This window comes from Lithobates pipiens, unplaced genomic scaffold (genome assembly GCF_037356315.1).
Source record: "Lithobates pipiens isolate NorthernLeopardFrog02 unplaced genomic scaffold, aLitPip1_a1.2 Scaffold_18, whole genome shotgun sequence".
Taxonomy (NCBI): Eukaryota; Metazoa; Chordata; class Amphibia; order Anura; family Ranidae; genus Lithobates; species Lithobates pipiens.
Genome location: NW_027507758.1, coordinates 392,102,547 through 392,122,332, shown reverse-complemented (window position 1 = coordinate 392,122,332; position 19,786 = coordinate 392,102,547). Strand labels below are relative to the sequence as shown.

At 43.3% G+C, this 19,786-nt stretch overlaps 1 protein-coding gene across 25 annotated transcripts in view; it reads left to right on the top strand.

Annotated features, from left to right (window-relative positions):
- Nucleotides 1-19,786, top strand: part of DST (dystonin) — a 736,344-nt gene that overhangs the window by 60,295 nt on the left and 656,263 nt on the right. For 24 of the 25 annotated variants that reach the window (XM_077487838.1, XM_077487826.1, XM_077487828.1 and 21 more), the window contains exon 4: nt 18,430-18,637. In XM_077487838.1, coding sequence (XP_077343964.1) covers nt 18,430-18,637 — 208 coding nt within the window. Of the gene's footprint in view, nt 1-18,224; nt 18,336-18,429; nt 18,638-19,786 lie in introns of those variants that run through there. The other variant, XM_077487837.1, reaches the window with a different exon arrangement.

The window sequence follows — 19,786 nt, the reverse complement described above, 5'->3', positions numbered from 1 at the left end:
GCATACAGACGTCCATTGGAAACATTTGAAACATGTTCTAAATCTAAAGTGCGTCTGATTTTTCGACAGCAAAGGTGCGATGAAGCCCACACATGGTTGAATTGTCCTATGGATTCGTTCTGTCGGACCTTTCCTATCGAAAAGTCTGACCATGTGTACACAGCATTACTGTTTTTTTGCCTTCTTGTTACATTTTCCATTGGCTACTGAACCTCCTCACCTCTGTTTGTTTGGAATGAGCAGTGCATGTTGGTTGCGGTCATATATACTGCTCTATAAACACTGCATGTCCTACAGTCCAGCCCTCAAAAATTCCACTCACCTGCACGCATTTTGTGAGTGAATTTTGAGGGCTGACGAGGGGGGGGGGGGGGGGTGAGTACCACCAGCAGCCTGGGTTGTATGGGAGCCGTTCTCCCATCAGTCGTAAAGGAAGAGAGAGGAGAGTCGATGCCTGGTTTATCAGAGCACCGGGGAACATAACAGCTTTCATTTCAATAGCTGTGTGTTCCCCGTTGCATGCCATCATATACAGCCCCTCCTCTTTGTCCGTGCACTTTGAGAGACAGATCACCCATCCAATCCTGTCTATCAAAGTTCCCCGGACAAGGGGGAGGGGCTTATATGACAGCTTGCAGCAGGGAACATGCAGCTATTGGAATGAAAGCTGTTATGTTCCCCAGCACTCTGATCATCCAGGCGGCGTTGGCTCTCTTCTCTCTTCCCCTGCACAGGTAGGTTGCATTAGTGACACAGGCTGCACTGGGAACACAGGCTGCACTGGGGACACAGGCTGCACTGGGGACACAGGCTGCATTGGGGACACAGGCTGCATTGGTGACAGGCTGCACTGGGGACACAGGCTGCATTGGTGACAAGCTGCACTGGGGACACAGGTTGCATAGGTGACACAGGCTGCACTGGGAACACAGGCTGCACTGGGGACACAGGCTGCACTGGTGACACAGGCTGCACTGACGGACAGAGGCTGCATTGGTGGGCACAGGCTGCATTGGGGACACAGGCTGCATTGGTGACACAGGCTGCACTGGTGGGAACAAGCTGCATTGGTGGACATGGGCAGGCTGCATTGGTGGACATGGACAGGCTTCATTGGTGGACACGGGCAGGCTGCATTTTTGGGCATGGATAAAGTTGTTGTTAATATTCATGTTTATAACTTAATTCTGCATAAAACATTTAAGTGTAATTTCATGAGATAATTTATGAGGGTGTGTTTAGGGGTGGAATTAGGGGCAGGGCAGGGTAGGGGTTGGGCAGGGCAACTGGTGACGAGTAACCTTTGGGGCCTGTCTAGTAGCTCAGGACTTGAAATTTTGAGCCCTGCTATAGTCCATAGTCTCTAGTCAATCTCAGGAGTGAGCAAGAGTGGGTGGCTACATTCCTACATACAGTGGGACTATGCAGAACAAATGTAGCCAAGCTCTAACATGATTCCAAGAAGAAAGCCATCACCCTATTCACCCTCTAACAGGAAGTTAGATCACAGCCACAAAAAAAGGAATTTAGAGATTTGGAGGAGGCTGAGGGCATTAGAAGGTTTTTTATTTATAGTTAATAATTCATACTTAAGGAGGAACTGCAGTCTGCTCACATATTTTGTAATAAAAACATCTTTGCCATTCTGAAGCTTCCCTCCAACCACTTTGCATATTATTTTATATATCTGTGATTTTATACTTGCAAAATATGCTGCAGAAATCTCCCTCCACTGAGTCTGGCTGCAACCATTTTAACTGTGGGCAGCTGAAGCTGTTGCCTGTTCACTTCCTGGATTTACACAGACACACAGAGGCACACCTCCAGATCTGTAGCTCGGAAGTACTCATTGGCCCTCTTATGACTCACCCCCCTCTCATTTCCTGGCAGACTTTCTGGAGAGTGAGAGAGAAAGCTGTGCATGACGTCATAAGCCTAGGCTTTTTACCAGCCAAGAAAAAGGAAGTGGAAAACATGATTTACTATCCAAAGTTAAAACAACAAAGGCAGAAGATTTAATAGATGGAAAGTTGAAAAAATTACTGAAGGTTAAAGGTTGACAGTTTAAATAGATCATTTTTTTTCTACCAGGGTTTAGTGTCAATTTAATATACCAAAGTTTAGTCCAAGTTACAAGTGATCACCTGTATATACATGGTCAGTGTGATAAGTGTAGCAGGCCGTGGTCTTGTGGCTTTAATTTTGAGTTTCCTATGTATAGGAAAATGCATTTGGTGTCACATTTTTACATCTATGCCACTATATCCTCTCTACTAATCAGTGCTAAGCATTGTATTTTTATTGTGTGATGGCCCAAAAAGATATATACAATACCTTCATTTCTGTGCCATGTTATAGCTGAGGTTCCTGTTTACCGGGGAACTATTTCCTGTGCATTGTAATGTAGGGTTTGGGAATTCCGTCTTGGGAATTAAGTGCAGTTCTTTGATTACAAGCTGGAATTTTAAAGCGGAGTTCAAGTCCCCCAAACATTTTTTTTTTGTAAAGACTGCTTTGTAACTGTCTCAACCTGTAAATGAACATTTCTAACATGTCATATTTTTTTGCGCTTTTACTTTCTTTAAAATTAGTTACTTACTGATCTCGGAAGCAGGCAGGTTCCATTTTAGTTGTGGGCATCTGAAGCCCTCTAGTGTTAATTTCCTGGATTTCTGTGCAGCTGTCTACCCATCATGCACCACCACCAAATCTTGCACATGCTCAGCAATGCCTATATATATATATATATATATATATATATATATATATACACTTGATATGGTGATAATGTGTAGCCCAGGCTGAGACAGTATATTATTGAACAGACTTGTAATGTTGTGTGCAGGGAGAGAGAGGAGCTGTCAGAATTCATTTGTGATGTTGGGGGTGGGCGGGACTGAGCAGCTATCGAACACCAGCCAATAGGATGGGGACAGGGCGGGCTGCTACGTGTATGCCGCCCTGTCCCGCCCACCCCGACATCACCTATGAATTCTGACAGCTCCTCTCTTTCGAGTCTGCTCAATGTTATACGGTCTCAGCGCGGGCTGCACATTATCACTATATCAAGTATATATATATATATATATATATATATATATATATATATATATATAAATATATAGTGATAATGTGTAGCCCGCCTAGGCAATCGAAAGGAGGAAGTAATGTTAAAATACAAAAAACAGGTATTTAGCAGCAAAAAAAAAAGGCCATTATAAAAACTAGGAGCTAATGGCATGCAGCACAGCCAAAGAGAAAAACATGGGTGGAACTCCGCTTTAAACTCTGATCTCTGCTTTCACATTTGTCATTAAAAATATATTTACAGTAAGTTTTGAGAAAAAAGAATGGCATAAAATCATCAGGTACCCTCCCCTGCTAAACAGGCCGTGCTGTGTGTCAGAGCTGCATAAATCTCTAAATCTAAATTGTATGTACTGTAACTGTTTGCCTGGAATTCAGCTTTAAATATGCAGATTTTTTTTCTAATAATACTAGATCAAATGTATAGGTTATATCTTCAGTTTTAGCACATATTTTCTTTGAATTTACATTCTGCTTGAAGCAGTGATTAAACAAAGATATTTGCTGTATTTCTTCCTATAAAGAAATATGTTAAGAGTAAAGCTGGCAGTGCATTTGATGAATTGATAAATGTCATTTGAAAGTTCCTCAAAATGCAATTTACTTTTAACATTCAATTTTTGAATGAATAGACTTTCCTAAATGAAAACCACATTACCCCTTAGAAAAAAACTACTATCTTGCTTCATTGAATTTTCTTGCCACTGCGGTCATAAAAGAACACTAATTTAAACCCGCCAGAAGATCAAATGGACATTCTTAAAGGATATATGTTGAACAAAATTCTGCTCATGTATGACCTGCTTTAGTCCCTTTAAAAGTTGCATTTTTAATTACAGGTGAAGTTTGGTGGGTTTCTTGGTGGGTGGGGGAGGCGGAGACTGTGGTCAGGTGAAGCATCTAACATTAAGGCGGTTAGAAATTACAGAGTTCTTCTGAATCACAATGGCACCTGCATCAAACTGCTGAGACATGCATACAAGAGGATGGGTACTCTTACCATGAGTGGTGGACACATATACCATACGGCAATGCGTCGTGCGAGCTTGAGAGGCTATGGTAGCCAAGGATGGTAAATGTCCAGGAATTTCCGGGAATCGTGGATTCTGACCAAAGTGGACGTGGATCCAATCCATACCTTGAGGGATACCATCAAGCTGGACATTTACCATCCTTGGCTACCATAGCCTCTCAAGCTCGCACGACGCATTGCCGTATGGTATATGTGTCCACCACTCATGGTAAGAGTACCCATCCTCTTGTCTGCATGTCGTAGCAGTTTGATGCAGGAGCCATTATGATTGCAAAACTGGTTCTGGAGGATAAATCCCTCCAAAGTGGACTGATACCAGTGGACATTTATTTTTGACCCACAGTCACTGTTGGATTTTCATCCTCCCTGTTTTCATACGATTAAGGACTTGTCACTTTGTGTATCTTCATTCACAATTTTTTAGCGCTACACTTTATTTTTGAATTTGTGCTTGGACTTTGTTTGTTTGTGTGTTAGCAGCTTTATTTTGTGTAATTACACATTGGGAGTACATATTTTACATATGTGTGGTATTATATGTTTATGGTTTAGCGCAGTGTTTTCCCCTTTATCTACTACACAGAGTATACAGAGTCCCCCTTAGCACCTCCCAAGACATTGATGCTAAAGCAGTCCTCCTCAGCCTGACACCATCAATGCAGGGCCATTTTGTTCCTCACTTTGATGCAGCACCATTTTTCCCTCTAAGCAACACTACTCATGCAGGGACATTTTCTTCCTTCTAGTGAAACCAAAGACAGAGGGACAGGTTTTCCTGCCGGTGACACCAGAGGCACAGGGACATCTTTTCCTTTTATTGAGACCACAATGCAGGGAAATTTTTTCCTTTCAGTGACACCACAAAACAGGGGCATTTTATCCTTTCAGTGAGACCACCTTACAGGGACATTTTTTCCTTTCAGTGACACCACAAAACAGGGAATTTTTTTCCTTTCAGTGACACTACAAAATGGACATTTTTTCCTTTCATCAACACCATAACACATGGCCATTTTTTCCTTTCAGTGAGATGACGACACAGGGACATTTTTTTCCTTTCAGTGACACCAGAAAACTGACATTTTTTTTCCTTTCAGTGACACCACAAAACAAGGACATTCTTTCCTTTTAGTGAGACCATCTTAGCCCTTGTACACACGGAGAATCCATTGGAATGTGTCCTATCGGACCGTGTTGTCGGATAATCCGACTGTGTGTGGTATGCATCGGACTGATTCCGTCTGAATATCCGTCGGACCCAATTTTCCAAGTTGTTGGAAATATTTCCCGACCAACTGGGCCGATTGGACATACTCCGATTATGTGTAGAGAATTTTGAACGGACCAAGTGCCACGCATGCTCAGATCAAATTCCTACATCAAAGCTATTGGCTACTAGCCTGAATGTAGTCCCATCGTAACGAAATTACGTCATCACGTTCTGAAAGATCGGATTTTTCGACAACTTTGTCCGACCGTGTGTATGCAACAATTTCGGACAAGATCCGACGGACAAAATCCGATGGATTTGGTTGTCGAAATCTCCGACCACGTGTACAGGGACTTACAGGGTTTTTTTTTCCTTTCCGTGAGACCACAACACAGGGACATTTTTTACTTTCAGTGACACCACAGAACAGGGACATTTTTTACTTTCAGTGACACCACAAAACAGGGAAATTTTTTTCCATTCAGTGGGTACACGATGCAGGGACATTTTATCCTTTGAGTGAGACCACGATTCAGGGACATTTTTTCCTTTTAGTGACACCATCAACTTAGGGATTTTTTTTCTTTTGCCATTGTTAGCCCCATATTTGTGAATGGATTTTAAACTCTTTAGTTCCCTGCAGTGTAGCACAACTGTTGGAACTATTGCAGCACCTGCCACAAACATTACACACATTTCAGCGCAGTACATGCTTCTATTGGCCCCACCCCTTTCCTATTCGGAAGGAGGTTGAGTGGGGCAGTTTCCTATCTTTGCCCTGGGCACTGAACGGCTTTGTCTCAGCATTGGCAAGGTACCCTGATTTTTAGTAAAAAACTTTTAAAGTATGCAAAATGTGAATTACAAGTGCAATACACAATTTATAACCACTATAATTAGAGCTGTCTGCTGTCAAGTAAAAATAGATTGGAATTTTATGGTCCTAATCATCATTTTGGTTTAAAGCGGAGTTCCACTTGTTTTTTAGTTTATTAAAGGCAGCAGCTACAAAAATTGCAGCTGCTAACTTTTAATAGACAGACACTCACCTGTCCCATGGTGCAGCGATGCGGCCTCGCTCCTCTCCCCCTCCTCTCCTTGGCGTCGTCATAGCAACTGTGGGCACCTGGCCGTGACAGCTTGCGGCTTCCCAGATGGGCGTGCTCTGCGCATGCGTGAGTCGTGCTGCACTCTGCTAGTGGCCAAGCAATCTTCTGGGACCTGCGACATGTCCTAGAAGATTGTAGAGAGGGAGATCAGCCTAGGGGGAGAGGAGGAGTCGCCTAGGCGGCCAAGAGATGGAAGCAGGAAATGGGACAGGAAGTCCCTCTAAAAACAAGGTACCATATCCCACTCTAAAAAAAATGACATGCCAAATGTGGCATGTAAGGCGGCGAGGGGTGCTTAAAGCAGAAGTTCCACTTTTGGGTGCAACTCCGCTTTAATGCACAGAAGTAGTTCTGGTATTCTAGTTACAGGAATGGTCCTGACTCTCACATACGGATAGTATTGTTGCATAGTTATAATAATTCTGTTAAATAAGGAGCTGTGGTTGTCAGGGGGCATAGGTGCCCCTGCCCCAATCACAATGGCTATTGGGCACAAAATGAAACTCTGCTTCTGGCTCCAGATTATTAGGTATAGTTGTATAGACACATTTTCTCACATTCAGCACAGGCTTTACCTTCATTTTACCACAAACATTGTACAGGCATACCCCACTTTTAAGTACACAATGGGGTTTATTTACTAAAGCTGGAAAGTGCAAAATCAGGCTCACTTCTGCATAGAAACCAATGAGCTTCCAGGTTTTATTATCAAAGCTTAATTGGACAAGCTGGGTTTAGAAGCTCATTGGTTTCTATGCAGAAGTGAGCCTGATTTTGCACTTTCCAGCTTTAGTAAATAAACCCCATTGTGTACTTAAAAGTGGGGTATGCCTGTATGGCATTGCTTTGAGACATCAACAATTGTATCTGTGGTGTATATTTGTCCTCTGCATAGAAACAATCTTTGTTCTGTCTAATGCAAAAAATTAGGGAGTGAGGTAACAGCAGGGGATGTCATGGCAATAATCTGCAGAAGGCTTCAGGCCTTTACAATAATATGTAAACATGAACACAGCAAAGATAAAATGTCAGTACAACTGTGCCATAGCAATGTAACAGTAACACTGACTAGTTTTCTACACAGGAGGGGCCATAATGCATTCAGGGGTACGCATTGTGAATAGAAGAGTCTCTGTATGCATTAGATCTTGCTTGCAGGCTGAAGTTACTGATTCTATGATTAAATTCAATATGACATCTCAAAGTCTGTTGATCCTTTGTTGATTTACTCTCAGCTCTTTAAATAACAGCTCCACACAACAAAGCGTTCCCCTAGGTGGGACCCATAGTATACAGCTAACTATATGAAAAGTTACCATTACAAATGTTCACTGACAATTAGCTATATACAGTATATTTTCTATTTATTGACTATCACTTTACCTCTAGCAGTGTACAGAAGTATATTATTGCCCGAAGTCTTTTGTAAAACCTAAGCTTTTCAAAAAAATTGGACAATGATAGTGTAAGATAAAATGTATCCAGGAGGTTATGATATTCAAAAAACATTTTTAACATTCATAATATGAAATAGAGAACAGTTTTTTTGAGGTGAGTTACTAACCATGTATGCTTGGGGTTTTGAATGTTGGATGTTTTTGTGCTGCTTTGTAAACAGCATATTTAAAGCAAAATTATTATACAGGATTTACATAGCACCAACAGTTTGTGCATCGCTTTACAAAATAAAGGGAGGCAAAACAGTTACAATACAATGTGATATGAGTTGTATGAAGGCCCTGCCCATGAAGGTTTACAATGTAAATGCGAGTGACAAGTGACACGAAAGGTAATAACTGTGAACTGTGAAGGATGAGTCAAATGCCACGTACTCACGACTGGACTTTCCGGCAGAAAAGGTCCGACGGCCTTTCCGACAGTCTTCCCGACGGAGTTCTGACGGACTTCCGACCGAACGGACTTGCCCACACATGAACGGACCAAAGTCTGTTAGTTTTGAACGTGATGATGTACGATGAGACTAGAAAGTTCAATAGCCAGTAGCCAATAGCTGCCCTTGCTTCGTATTTGGTCTGTCGGACCAGCATACAGATGAATGGTTTTCCCGATAGAAATTGATTCTGTCGGACAGATTTGAAACATGTTCTATTTCTAGGTCCGTCTGAATTTTTTTAAGAAAAATGTCTGAAAAAAAATCCCAAATGATTCCATCGGACCTTTTCTGCTGGAAAAGTCTGTTCCTGTGTACGCGGCAAAAGGAGAAGGTAGAAGTACAGTTTATAGGTGGTGGCAGGATAGACCTGACTGAAAAGATGAGTTTTCAGGGATCATCTAAAAGCAGATTGGGGTAAGGAGTTGAAAAGAATGGGAGAAGCTCTAAAGAATTCCTGGAGGCAAGCATGGAAGGAGTGTACCGTATATACTCGAGTATAAGCCGAGATTTTCAGCCTCTTTTTTGAGGCTGAAAGTGCCCCCTCGGCTTATACTCGAGTCACCGCTGTCTGACTGCTCGATCAGCGTATCGAGCAGACAGACGGCGGACATTAAAATTCAAAAGCCGCGCCTCCTTCTCCGCCTCCGCCTGTGATAGGCGGAACACTGAATTTCCCAGCAGTCAGTGTTCCGCCTATCACGGACATCCGTTCATTCTCATACTACGGACGAGTATGAGAGGATGTCCGTGATAGGCGGAACACAGGCTGCTGGGAAATTGAGTGTTCCGCCTATCACAGGCGGAGGACGGAGGCGCGGCTTTTGAATTGTAGAATGGCCGCCGAGAAGAGCGGCGATCCATCGGCACGACACGGGACGGAGGAGGCACGGAACGGAGGAGGCACGGGACAGAGGAGGCACGGGACAGAGGAGGCACGGGACAGAGGAGGCTCGGGACGACGGCGGCTCGGGACGGAGGCTTGGGACACAGGTAGGCTGGACACACACACAAGGCTGCACGGACACACACACACACACACACACACACACACACACACACACACACACACACACACACACACACACACACACACACAGGGATGGATGGATACACACACACACACACACACACACACACACACAGGGATGGATGGATGGATACACACACACACACACACACACACACACAGGGAGGGATGGATGGATGAATACACACACACACACACACACACACACACACACACACACACACACACACACAGGGATGGATACACACACAGGGATGGATGGACGGACACACACACAGGGATGGATGGATGGATGGATGGATGGATGGACACACACACAGGGATGGATGGACGGACACACACACAGGGATGGACGGACACACAGGGATGGACAGCCATGTCTCACCCTCGGCTTATACACGAGTCAATAAGTTTTCCAGTTTTTTGGGGGTAAATTGGGGGCCTCGGCTTATATTCGGGTCGGCCTATACTCGAGTATATACGGTATGAGGGAGCTATAGAGTAGAAGGTCTTGAGAGGAGCGGAGAGCATTCTTTCTAATCCATAGCTTTTTTAAACCAATAAACACACTTTTAGGAAGTCCAAGTAGCAAAAAGGGTCTTGAGAAGCATGGTAAATATAGTGGAAGTTTGGGAAATATTATTCATAAAAAAAAAAATATATATATATACCGTATATACTCGAGTATAGGCCGACCCGAATATAAGCCGAGGCCCCCAATTTACCCCCAAAAAACTGGAAAAAATTATTGACTCGTGTATAAGCCGAGGGTGAGACATGCCTGTCCATCCCTGTGTGTCCGTCCATCCCTGTGGGTCCATCCATCCCTGTGTGTGTGTCCATGCATCCGTGTGTGTGTGTGTGTGTGTCCATGCATCCGTGTGTGTGTGTGTGTGTGTGTGTGTCCATGCATCCGTGTGTGTGTGTGTGTGTGTGTGTGTGTGTGTGTGTGTGTGTGTGTGTGTCCGTGCAGCCTACCTGTGTCCAGCCTGCCTGTGTCCGTCCAGCCTGTGTCCGTCCAGCCTGCGTCCCGTCCAGCCTGCGTCCCGTCCAGCCTGCGTCCCGTCCAGCCTGCGTCCCGTCCCGGCCCGTCCCGGCCCGGCCCGTCCCGTCCCGAGCCGAGCCTCCGTCCTTCAGCTCTTCGTCGGCGGCCATTCTAGGATTCAAAAGCCGCGCCTCCGTCGGTGATAGGCGGAACACTCAATTTCCCACTGACTGCTGTTCCGCCTATCGGATGTCCGTGATAGGCGGAACACTCAATTTCCCAGCAGCCTGTGTTCCGCCTATCACGGGCATCGTCTCATCCTCGTCCGTAGTACGAGGATGAGACGATGCCCGTGATAGGCGGAACACAGGCTGCTGGGAAATTCAGTGTTCCGCCTATCACAGGCGAAAGCGGAGGCGGAGGCGCGGCGTTTGAATGTTAGAATGGCCGCTGTCTGTCTGCTCGACACGCTGATCGAGCAGGCAGACAGCGATGACTCGAGTATAAGCCGAGGGGGGCACTTTCAGCCTCAAAAAAGAGGCTGAAAATCTCGGCTTATACTCGAGTATATACGGTATATATATATATATATATATATATATAGTTGAGCATTAACATTTCCCTTACAACATACATGGGGTCTATAAAAGTTCTCAACTAATTTTGGGGTCTTGCCCTTAAAATTGTTGCGCTCCACTGATCTAAAAGAGAATGAAGTGATATCATAGTGACATCATTTTCTCCTTTATACGGTAGGATATGATTGCTTTTTATACATGCGACAGGAAGACATAGCAGGAAGGCAGTAGGTATCGCAAATGGAATGTGTTAAGGAAAATACATTATAGAAACTATTTTTATACTATCAATACACATACGTACTGTAGTAGTATATTATTTAAAGTAAGCTAACATTATGGTGTTGATTTACTAAAACAGAAAACAGACTGTGCACTTTGCAAAGTGCAGTTGCACTCTGTGAGAGCAGTTACTCCAGGGCTTAGTAAATGAGGAAAAGCTCTGCTGAATTCCATCATCCAATCATATGCAAGCAAAAGGCTGTTTTTAAAATTTTCCTTGCACGTGATTATGCATTCTTTGCAAAGTGATGCTTTACCTCATTTACTAAGGTCTGGAGCAACTGCACTTGCAGCGTGCAATTGCACTTTGCAAAGTGCACAGTCGATTTGCCTTTAGTAAATCAACCCCATATCTAGAAAAAAAATTTAAATGACCATAGTTCCCCTTTAAAGGGGAAAACTCCCATCCATGAAGGCATAGTGGAATTGGCAGGGGGTAAAGAAACTTTCCTAAATTCTAATGTAATAAGGCAGTAGTTATAGTAACCACTAGCCAACCAGGAGTTATCTTTTTCTATAACATTATACAGGCATACCCCACTTTTAAGTACACAATGGGGTTTATTTACTAAAGCTAGAAAGTGCAAAATCAGGCTCACTTCTACATAGAAACCAATGAGCTTCCAGGTTTTATTACCAAAGTTTAATTGAACAAGCTGGGGTTATAAGCTTATTGGTTTCTATGCAGAAATTAGCCTGATTTTGCACTTTCTAGCTTTAGTAAATAAACCCCATTGTGTACTTAAAAGTTGGGTATGCCTGTATGATGCTAGAGATTATTGCACACTGTTTTTTTTTTTTTTTTTTGTCAAATAGACCTTAATCTGCAGATGTTATATTGTAGTTATTCCACGTACATCAATTGTGCCAACCTAAAACAGCTCACCTGTAGTACAAGAATAGGCGGCATAGCCCTTATTCAATAATGAGAAGCTGCCAGCTCTCGCTGCTAATTGCGCCCACTTGCATGTAATGGCTCATGCAATGATTACATGCGATTGATCGGCCCTGGGCGCAGGTAATTGCAGCCAGGGTGCATTTGCAGGTATGAATGCATCCTTAGATGTACAATAATAAATGTCAGTGTTGAAGAAGGACAGGGAGTATGTGAGAGAACATTTCACATGATGTTGATAAGAATAACAATCACCATCCCTAAAGATATGCCAACTCCTTTTTACAGCTACCCAGAGATGGCAATGAACAGAACAAGCAGTGCAGAAGTATTTATCTGGGCTTTGTTATACCATCAGAACCTTGGAATGTACAAAGTAGCCTTGTAACATCACATTGATGGAGGAGAAATTGAGTTTTAGTAAAGAAATGTGCAAAGGGAATATTAGTGAAAAACATGACGCTGATCACTTTGAATGCCACATCATGTGATAGCAAAAATTGTGTTTTTCCCTCACACATGATTGTATAATCAAAGTGAGGACAACTGCACCTTATTTACTAATGTTCACTTGGAAAGTGAAAACACACGTTCATGGACAGCCTCTATTTTTTTTTAGTACATATCTTCTGACCAGTTAAGCAAGCCATAGACGTTCGAATCTCAGCCGGTTTAGCAGGGACTGGTTGAGATTTGAACCATCCATAGGCAGGCAGATTGTACCCAAGTTGATCCTTCCATCAACTTGAGTACAACCAGAATGTCAGATTTGTACATGCGATTATTACCATAGCAAAAATCAATGTGTTCTCCTTGCAGGGACAGCCCCCCATGCAACCCCCCCACCTCCCCCAGGGGGAATCAAAAAGAAAATTGCAACATCTACGACCTGCCTTAGAAGTCACCAACCATTTAACCAATAAGATCTATATTAAAGTAGTTCGGGAGTATGAGTTACTTCAAGCACAACTGAAGCTTACGTTTTTTTATTACTGTAATATAGTCAGGCTGCATAAACATTCATCGTTTTTGACCACTCTTTTATATTTTGATTAAGAAGTTTGGGGCAGCTAGAGATGAGAGCCAGCACACTGGAGAACTGGACCTTCACTTGAACTCCAGGCACAAAAACTTAGATTGAAATATATTCCTTAAAGAGGAAGTAAACCCTGATGGGTGTTACTTTCTCTTTGTTCCCCTGCAAAGGTAAAGCATAATGGGCCACTATGCATCGCATAGTAGCCCATTATGTGACACTTACTTGCAGGAGAAGCCTGCAATGTCCCCGTCTTCCTCGCTAGTAGCGAGCGTCCATTCTTCACCCCTCCTCCTTCCAGGGGTCTCGAACTCCGGCTCTGTGACTGGCCAGAGTCATGTGACGTCACTCCCGCACATGCGCGCGGGAGCCGCCTCTAGCGCCATGACCCGAGCTAGAAACGGCACAGCGTGCCCTTTCTATCTCCGGCGCATGCGCAGAAGAAATTGCCGTACGCTGATTTGCAAATATCTCCTAGACCGCGCAGGTCTGGGAGATATTTCAGGCACCTACAGGTAAGCCTTAATCTAGGCTTACCTGTAGGTTAAAGTGGTTGTAAAGAGTTTACAACCATTGTAATAGGCACAGAGTATATAAATCCACTTTTTATACACCAAATCCTTTTGCACACCAAGATATTATCATAATAAAGTGACATCATCACAGTGCTGCACATAGCCTGTGCAGAGAGCAGAGCTGTGGGAGGGACCCAGCAGGCTCCACCCACCACAGAAAACTACAAGAGGGGGTGGAGACAAGACCAATCCCCCTGCACAAGGTGAAAGAGCAGCAGTGACCGGTCTTTATTACAGGGATCTCCTGTGCAGAAGTAACCATTTTGCATTGGATTACTGTACAGATCTGCAAAGAATACATAAGCACACCAAGATTCAAGTGAGAATACACAAGTCTTTTATTTAGATATTATTCCTTTTTTTACGGAATTCAGCTTTAACACAGAGCCAATCAGTTTGGGTCCCCAACCTGTCCTTTTCCAATCAACAATCCTGCTGCTGAATGAGTGTAATCAGTGTTGATTGAAGCACTCTAGCTGCAGCACAATAGTAATTCAAGTGATAAAAGAAAGTGGACCGCATCTATTACTGTTTATGGAGCCTGACTGCATTACATAATAATAGCTTTATTTCAGCTTTATTCAGCAAAAGAGTCATTCTGATTGGATCCATATAGGTCACTGTTACTTTAAAATAAGCCAATTTGAAAGTTAAAAAATTAGGTAATGCATTGTTATTAAAAAGGAAGTAAAGTCCTATGCATAGTTTGTACCTATAGGTAAGCCTATAATAAGGCTTACCTATAGGTACTGTAAATATCTCCTGAGCGTGCACCGTATAGAGGATATTTACTATATTTACACAGCTGATAACGTCATCGGCACATGCGCACTGAAGGAATGGCCACATGTGTCGCTCCTTTAGAATTCTGTGTTGAAAATGATGGTTCCCTCGCGCGTGTGCGGGGGTGATGTCATTGCTGCTCCGGCCAGTCACACAGCTGGAGTCCGCGGCCCCGGAATGAAGATGGGTAAAGATGGATGCTGCCTCCAGTGATGACGTTGCATTGCTGGAGGGCTTCATTTTTAAGTAAGTTTCACATAATGTGCTAGTATGCGATGCATACTAGCACATTATGCCTTTACCTTGCAGTTCCGGAAAAAAAAAAAAAAACAGCGGTTTAACTTTCCAGAATGATCCACTGAGATATACAAACATATTATTCAATCTAGATTTAGTAGGTTGTACAATTAGATTGTAATATGCATAGCTAGCTTTACTGTGTTGATTTACTAAAAAGAAATCGGCTGTTCACTTGGTAAGGGATTTCCCCCAGAGCTTAGTGAATGAGGTGACTTCCATCATCCAATCATGTGCAACCAAAAATGACGTCTTATTTTTATTTTTTTTATTGCAATTGCATGTGATTGGATATTCTTCACAAAGTTAAATTTCACTGCATTCCATTGACTAAGCTCTGGGGAAAATTCCCTTGCAAAGTTCAACTCCTCTTGCAAAGTGCCTATCTGCCTTTAGTGAATCAGTCCCATCTGTCTACCATGACACTGTACAAAGTGTTACAATGTAACCAGATACACTAGAAGTGTAACCACACACAATGACTTTGCTACTCATACAGAACACAAACAAGATATTATTATTATTATTATACAGGATTTATATAGCGCCGACAGTTTACTCGGCGCTTTACAACATTAGGGCAGACATTACAATACAATTCAAGACAGGGGGAATCAGAGGGCCCTGCTCGTTAGAGCTTACACTCTAGGAGATATATTAGTAGTGGAAGTCTTGCTCATAGAAGTGTACAGTCTGCACACATACAGTATATAACTGGCTCTGACATTGATAAACAGTGTATATGTGCTTGTCACACATCAATGGGGATTTGGTATCCGGAAAATAATTACTATTATTTTATTTATGTTAAATATAGAATTTGATAGAATTTAAAGGGGTTATAAACCCTCATGTTTTTTCACCTTAAAGCATCCTATGTATTAAGGTGAAAAAACTTCCGACACTGACCGGCCCCCCAGCCCCCCCCCCCCCGTTTTACTTACCTGAGTCCTGTATTCCCCCGCCGGAGACGCCCTCTACCCCTCTGCCTGTTGCCTCAGCTCTTGATTGGATAGATTAATAGCAGTGCAGCCATTGGCTCCACGCTGCTGTCAATCAAATCCAATGACGTTGTAGCGACGGGGGGGGGGGAGGGGGGGCCCAAGTTTGGCATTCTGCGTCTAGTGGGTCTGTTCTATCAGCAGATGGATTGGGGACAGTGGAAGAAGGGGAGGATCAGAGAAGACAGGATCAAACAGCCTTTTTTACACAAAGCACAGGATTAACCCCTTAGGTTCCACAGTGAGTATAACAAGCATACTTTACTGCATATATACAGTGTGAGTTTACTATTGTGGGTTTATTAACACTTTAAATGTCATGGATGCATTTGTTTTCTTTTTATCCTTTTTCCCCCACCTGATGAAGCAGCCAGTAACATACTCCCTGTCATAGGATGCCTGCCCTTCACCCTATGGAGAATCAACAGAGACACCATTGGACGGCAACATTGTCAGTCTGGAAGGAGGGAAATGTTAGATGTACTAGGTGATTTTAGATAGACTTGACTAAAAAATTGAAGCCAAACTTCAGCTAACACTTGTAAGCAGTTAAACTAGATGTGACCCTCACCTTGTAAAACAGCCCATTCAGTTTAGAATAAAAAAGAAATGAAAAACATTTGTGCATACATCTAAAACATTATAAATATCCCCCCCCACTGAGTTTTATAAGTCATCACATTCCCTCTATTCTCAGCTGCATAAGCAGGTCAGAGAGGTGGGGTGGAGAAACCGCAGGACACCAGTTTTCCCAGCGAATGGCTGGGGGGTTCACATTGGAGCCGCTTGTCATGCGATTTGACAGGTCAGTCCCTATTGCCAGCAATCACACCGTTCAAACGGTGCAGTTCTGACTTTGCAGTGCTGCATTGATTTGAAAAAGTAGTTCCTGCCCTACTTTTGGGGATTTCTGGTGCGACTCGCATAGACATCTCTACATGAAGCCGCATAGATATCTTCCAAGTCACACCCAATGTCGCACTTCATTTCAGATGAAGTCAATGAAGTCACACGATTTCAAAAGCCGCAGTCAATGTGGATGAGAGCTTACTGACACTTTTGCTGGACAGAAAAACAACAGACATACTGACCAGATCAACAGGTGAAATAAAGGGGAAAACAGCCTAAAAAAAGAAAACAGATCCCATCTAAAGATAGGAAAGCTGCAATATACAAATGATTTTTTTGGGATTAGGTACACTTTAACCCTTGCAGTGTGTGTGTTAGGTTTGGGGGGCACTGCAAGGGAGGATTTTTTTATATTTTCCTGGAGTTCTACCATGTTGAAACTGGGTACTAGTTATGTTGTTAGTAATGTTAACTATAGTTGTTTATGTTTAGATGTGAGATGTACGCTGTTATGCACATGACTGTACACCAATTGGCTGGGGTATGCCCCAAGGACCCTGTTTTGTACCTTCACAGAAAAACCTTTTCAATAAAAAGAATTAAAAAAAGTTCCAGGAGTTAGTCTTTAAAGTATAACTAAAGGCAAAACTTTTTTTTTTTTTTTGAGAGAGAGAGCCATTACAACCCCTGTCAGTTTTTATTGCTGTCTGTGCCCACTGTTAAGAATAGTCACCTTCTCTAATTGTCCTGCTTACCATTATCATTGAGAGTGAAAGTAAAAGAAACAAATTTTCAGTTGTCCCCAGAAAAGTAAGAGAAGGGAAATCTTCTAATGGGGACCTGGGGATCCCCAAGGAATTCCCTTAATTTGCAGGGATTTCCTCTCACTTCCTGTTTTGGCTATGGGACAGGAAGTGAATGGAAATCTAAACAATGGGACACAGATGGTGAAAAAAAAAACAATCTGACAGGGGGTTATAACGCTCCCTACCTAGCCAAAATGACAAAAAAAAGTTTTTGCCTATAGTTCTACTTTAAGGTTTGATAGGCTGTAATATATTATCATTGTAGTTTTGGGTTTTATCACCACTTTCCTTAGTGTGCCAATGACTCCTACCCCCATCATTTCTGTTTAGTGATCACTCCCTCATTGGCAGGTGTTTTTATATGGAAGGTGTCTATATAATCAGATAAAATTTGACAGCTCCTGGGCAGGATCCATTATGCCAGGCTGCCGAGACATGGCCCTGGCAGTGATGGTTGACCAAAGGCAGATGCCCCCTTGTATAATGGGATGGGGAGGGATGCCAGGGCAGTGAATAGAAAGTGACATGAAACATTTGTTTACTGACAGGCAGCACAGAGGGCTGAGAGTATATAAAGGGCTCCTGGGTTGTGCCCAGTAGTCAGTTCGTGCTCTTTGTGTGCTGCACACAGGCCGGATCTGTAAGTGGGATGTTAGAGGTAGAGAGCCATTAGGAAGCCTTCACTAATCACAACAAAGGAAGCCACCCTGCTCCCCTGCTTGTCGCAGGACCCTGCACGTGTAACGGCCGTCCGGTAGAGGGCGCCAGACACTGTGCTGCTCCAGGCTTGGTTGCAGTCATTGGAGATGGTTTGATCGCAGGGATCATTTCCTGTTGCCCATCCTCACCAAATGATTGAGGCAGCGATCTCCTGAATGTCACACCATGGTAAGCAGTGTGCTGTCAGCCTGCGATCTCTCTGTATTTCTTGCCGATCCCTTCTGCTGATTGTACAGATCGTGTGTGTATGTTCTCCCCCCAGAGCTCGGGCACAGCGTCCTATCGCTGCTCCATGTCTTCCTCGGCCGACTTCTCCGATGATGACGATTTCAGCCAGAAGTCAGGATCGGCCTCTCCGGCGCCCGGCGACACTCTACCCTGGAACCTACCGAGACATGAGAGGTGCAAGAGGAAGAGCTCCGGGGCGGCCGTGCTGGACCCTGCCGAGAGGGCTGTGCTCAGGATTGCCGGTAAGTGTTCATCCACTCCACATCATCATCAGCTCCAGGGCCACATCACACTCTCATGGTGACACACACCTTACAATTCTGTTATCCTATCCATTCCAACAGAACAAACACAACTTCTCTTCCCATACATTTACACTCCATTTCCATTAGATTCAATCATCGATCAGGGTGGGATGTTATCGATTGTTGTACATCCATTGGCAGGTTCTCTGTTCATGAATACCATTGCATCTCTATCAATCACAACATCAGATTTTATGGTGGAGGTAGCGATGCTGTCTATTATTATTATTATTATTATTATTATTATTATTATACAGGAGTTGTATAGCACCAACAGTATACACAGCGCTGCACCATGTAGAGGAGGGACAGTACAATTACAATACATGTCAATACTCTAGGGATCGAAGGGCCCTGCTCATGGGGGATACAATCTAAAGGATAGTAAGTTATGATTGTATCTTAACTATCAATCAAAATCCACCCATGTGTGGCATATGAAACAGGCGGGGTGTCAACTATATTATTATCATAGGACAGTGATGGCGAACCTTGGCACCCCAGATGTTTTGGAACTACATTTCCCATGATGCTCAGCTACACTGCAGAGTGCATGAGCATCATGGGAAATGTAGTTCCAAAACATCTGGGGTGCCAAGGTTCGCCATCACTGTCATAGGAGATGAATGGGGAAAGTAATGGATGATTTGTGGAAGCGAATATGTCTGTTACAAGTCACCAGAAGTTGGCTCTTCTACAAAGATGACTAGAACTACACTCATCTGTTGCTGAATGATGATAATAACTTCCCCATTCATTGCTGGGTATCAGGGGATGCTGATGGGTAATATCATACATAATCAGGGGATACTGATGGGTAATATCATACATAATCAGGGGATACTGATGGGTAATATCATACATAATCAGGGGATGCTGATGGGTAATATCATACATAATCAGGGGATACTGATGGGTAATATCATACATGATCAGGGGATACTCATGGGTAATATCATACATAATCAGGGGATGCTGATGGGTAATATCATACATAATCAGGGGATACTGATGGGTAATATCATACATGATCAGGGGATACTGATGGGTAATATCATACATGATCAGGGGATACTGATGGGTAAT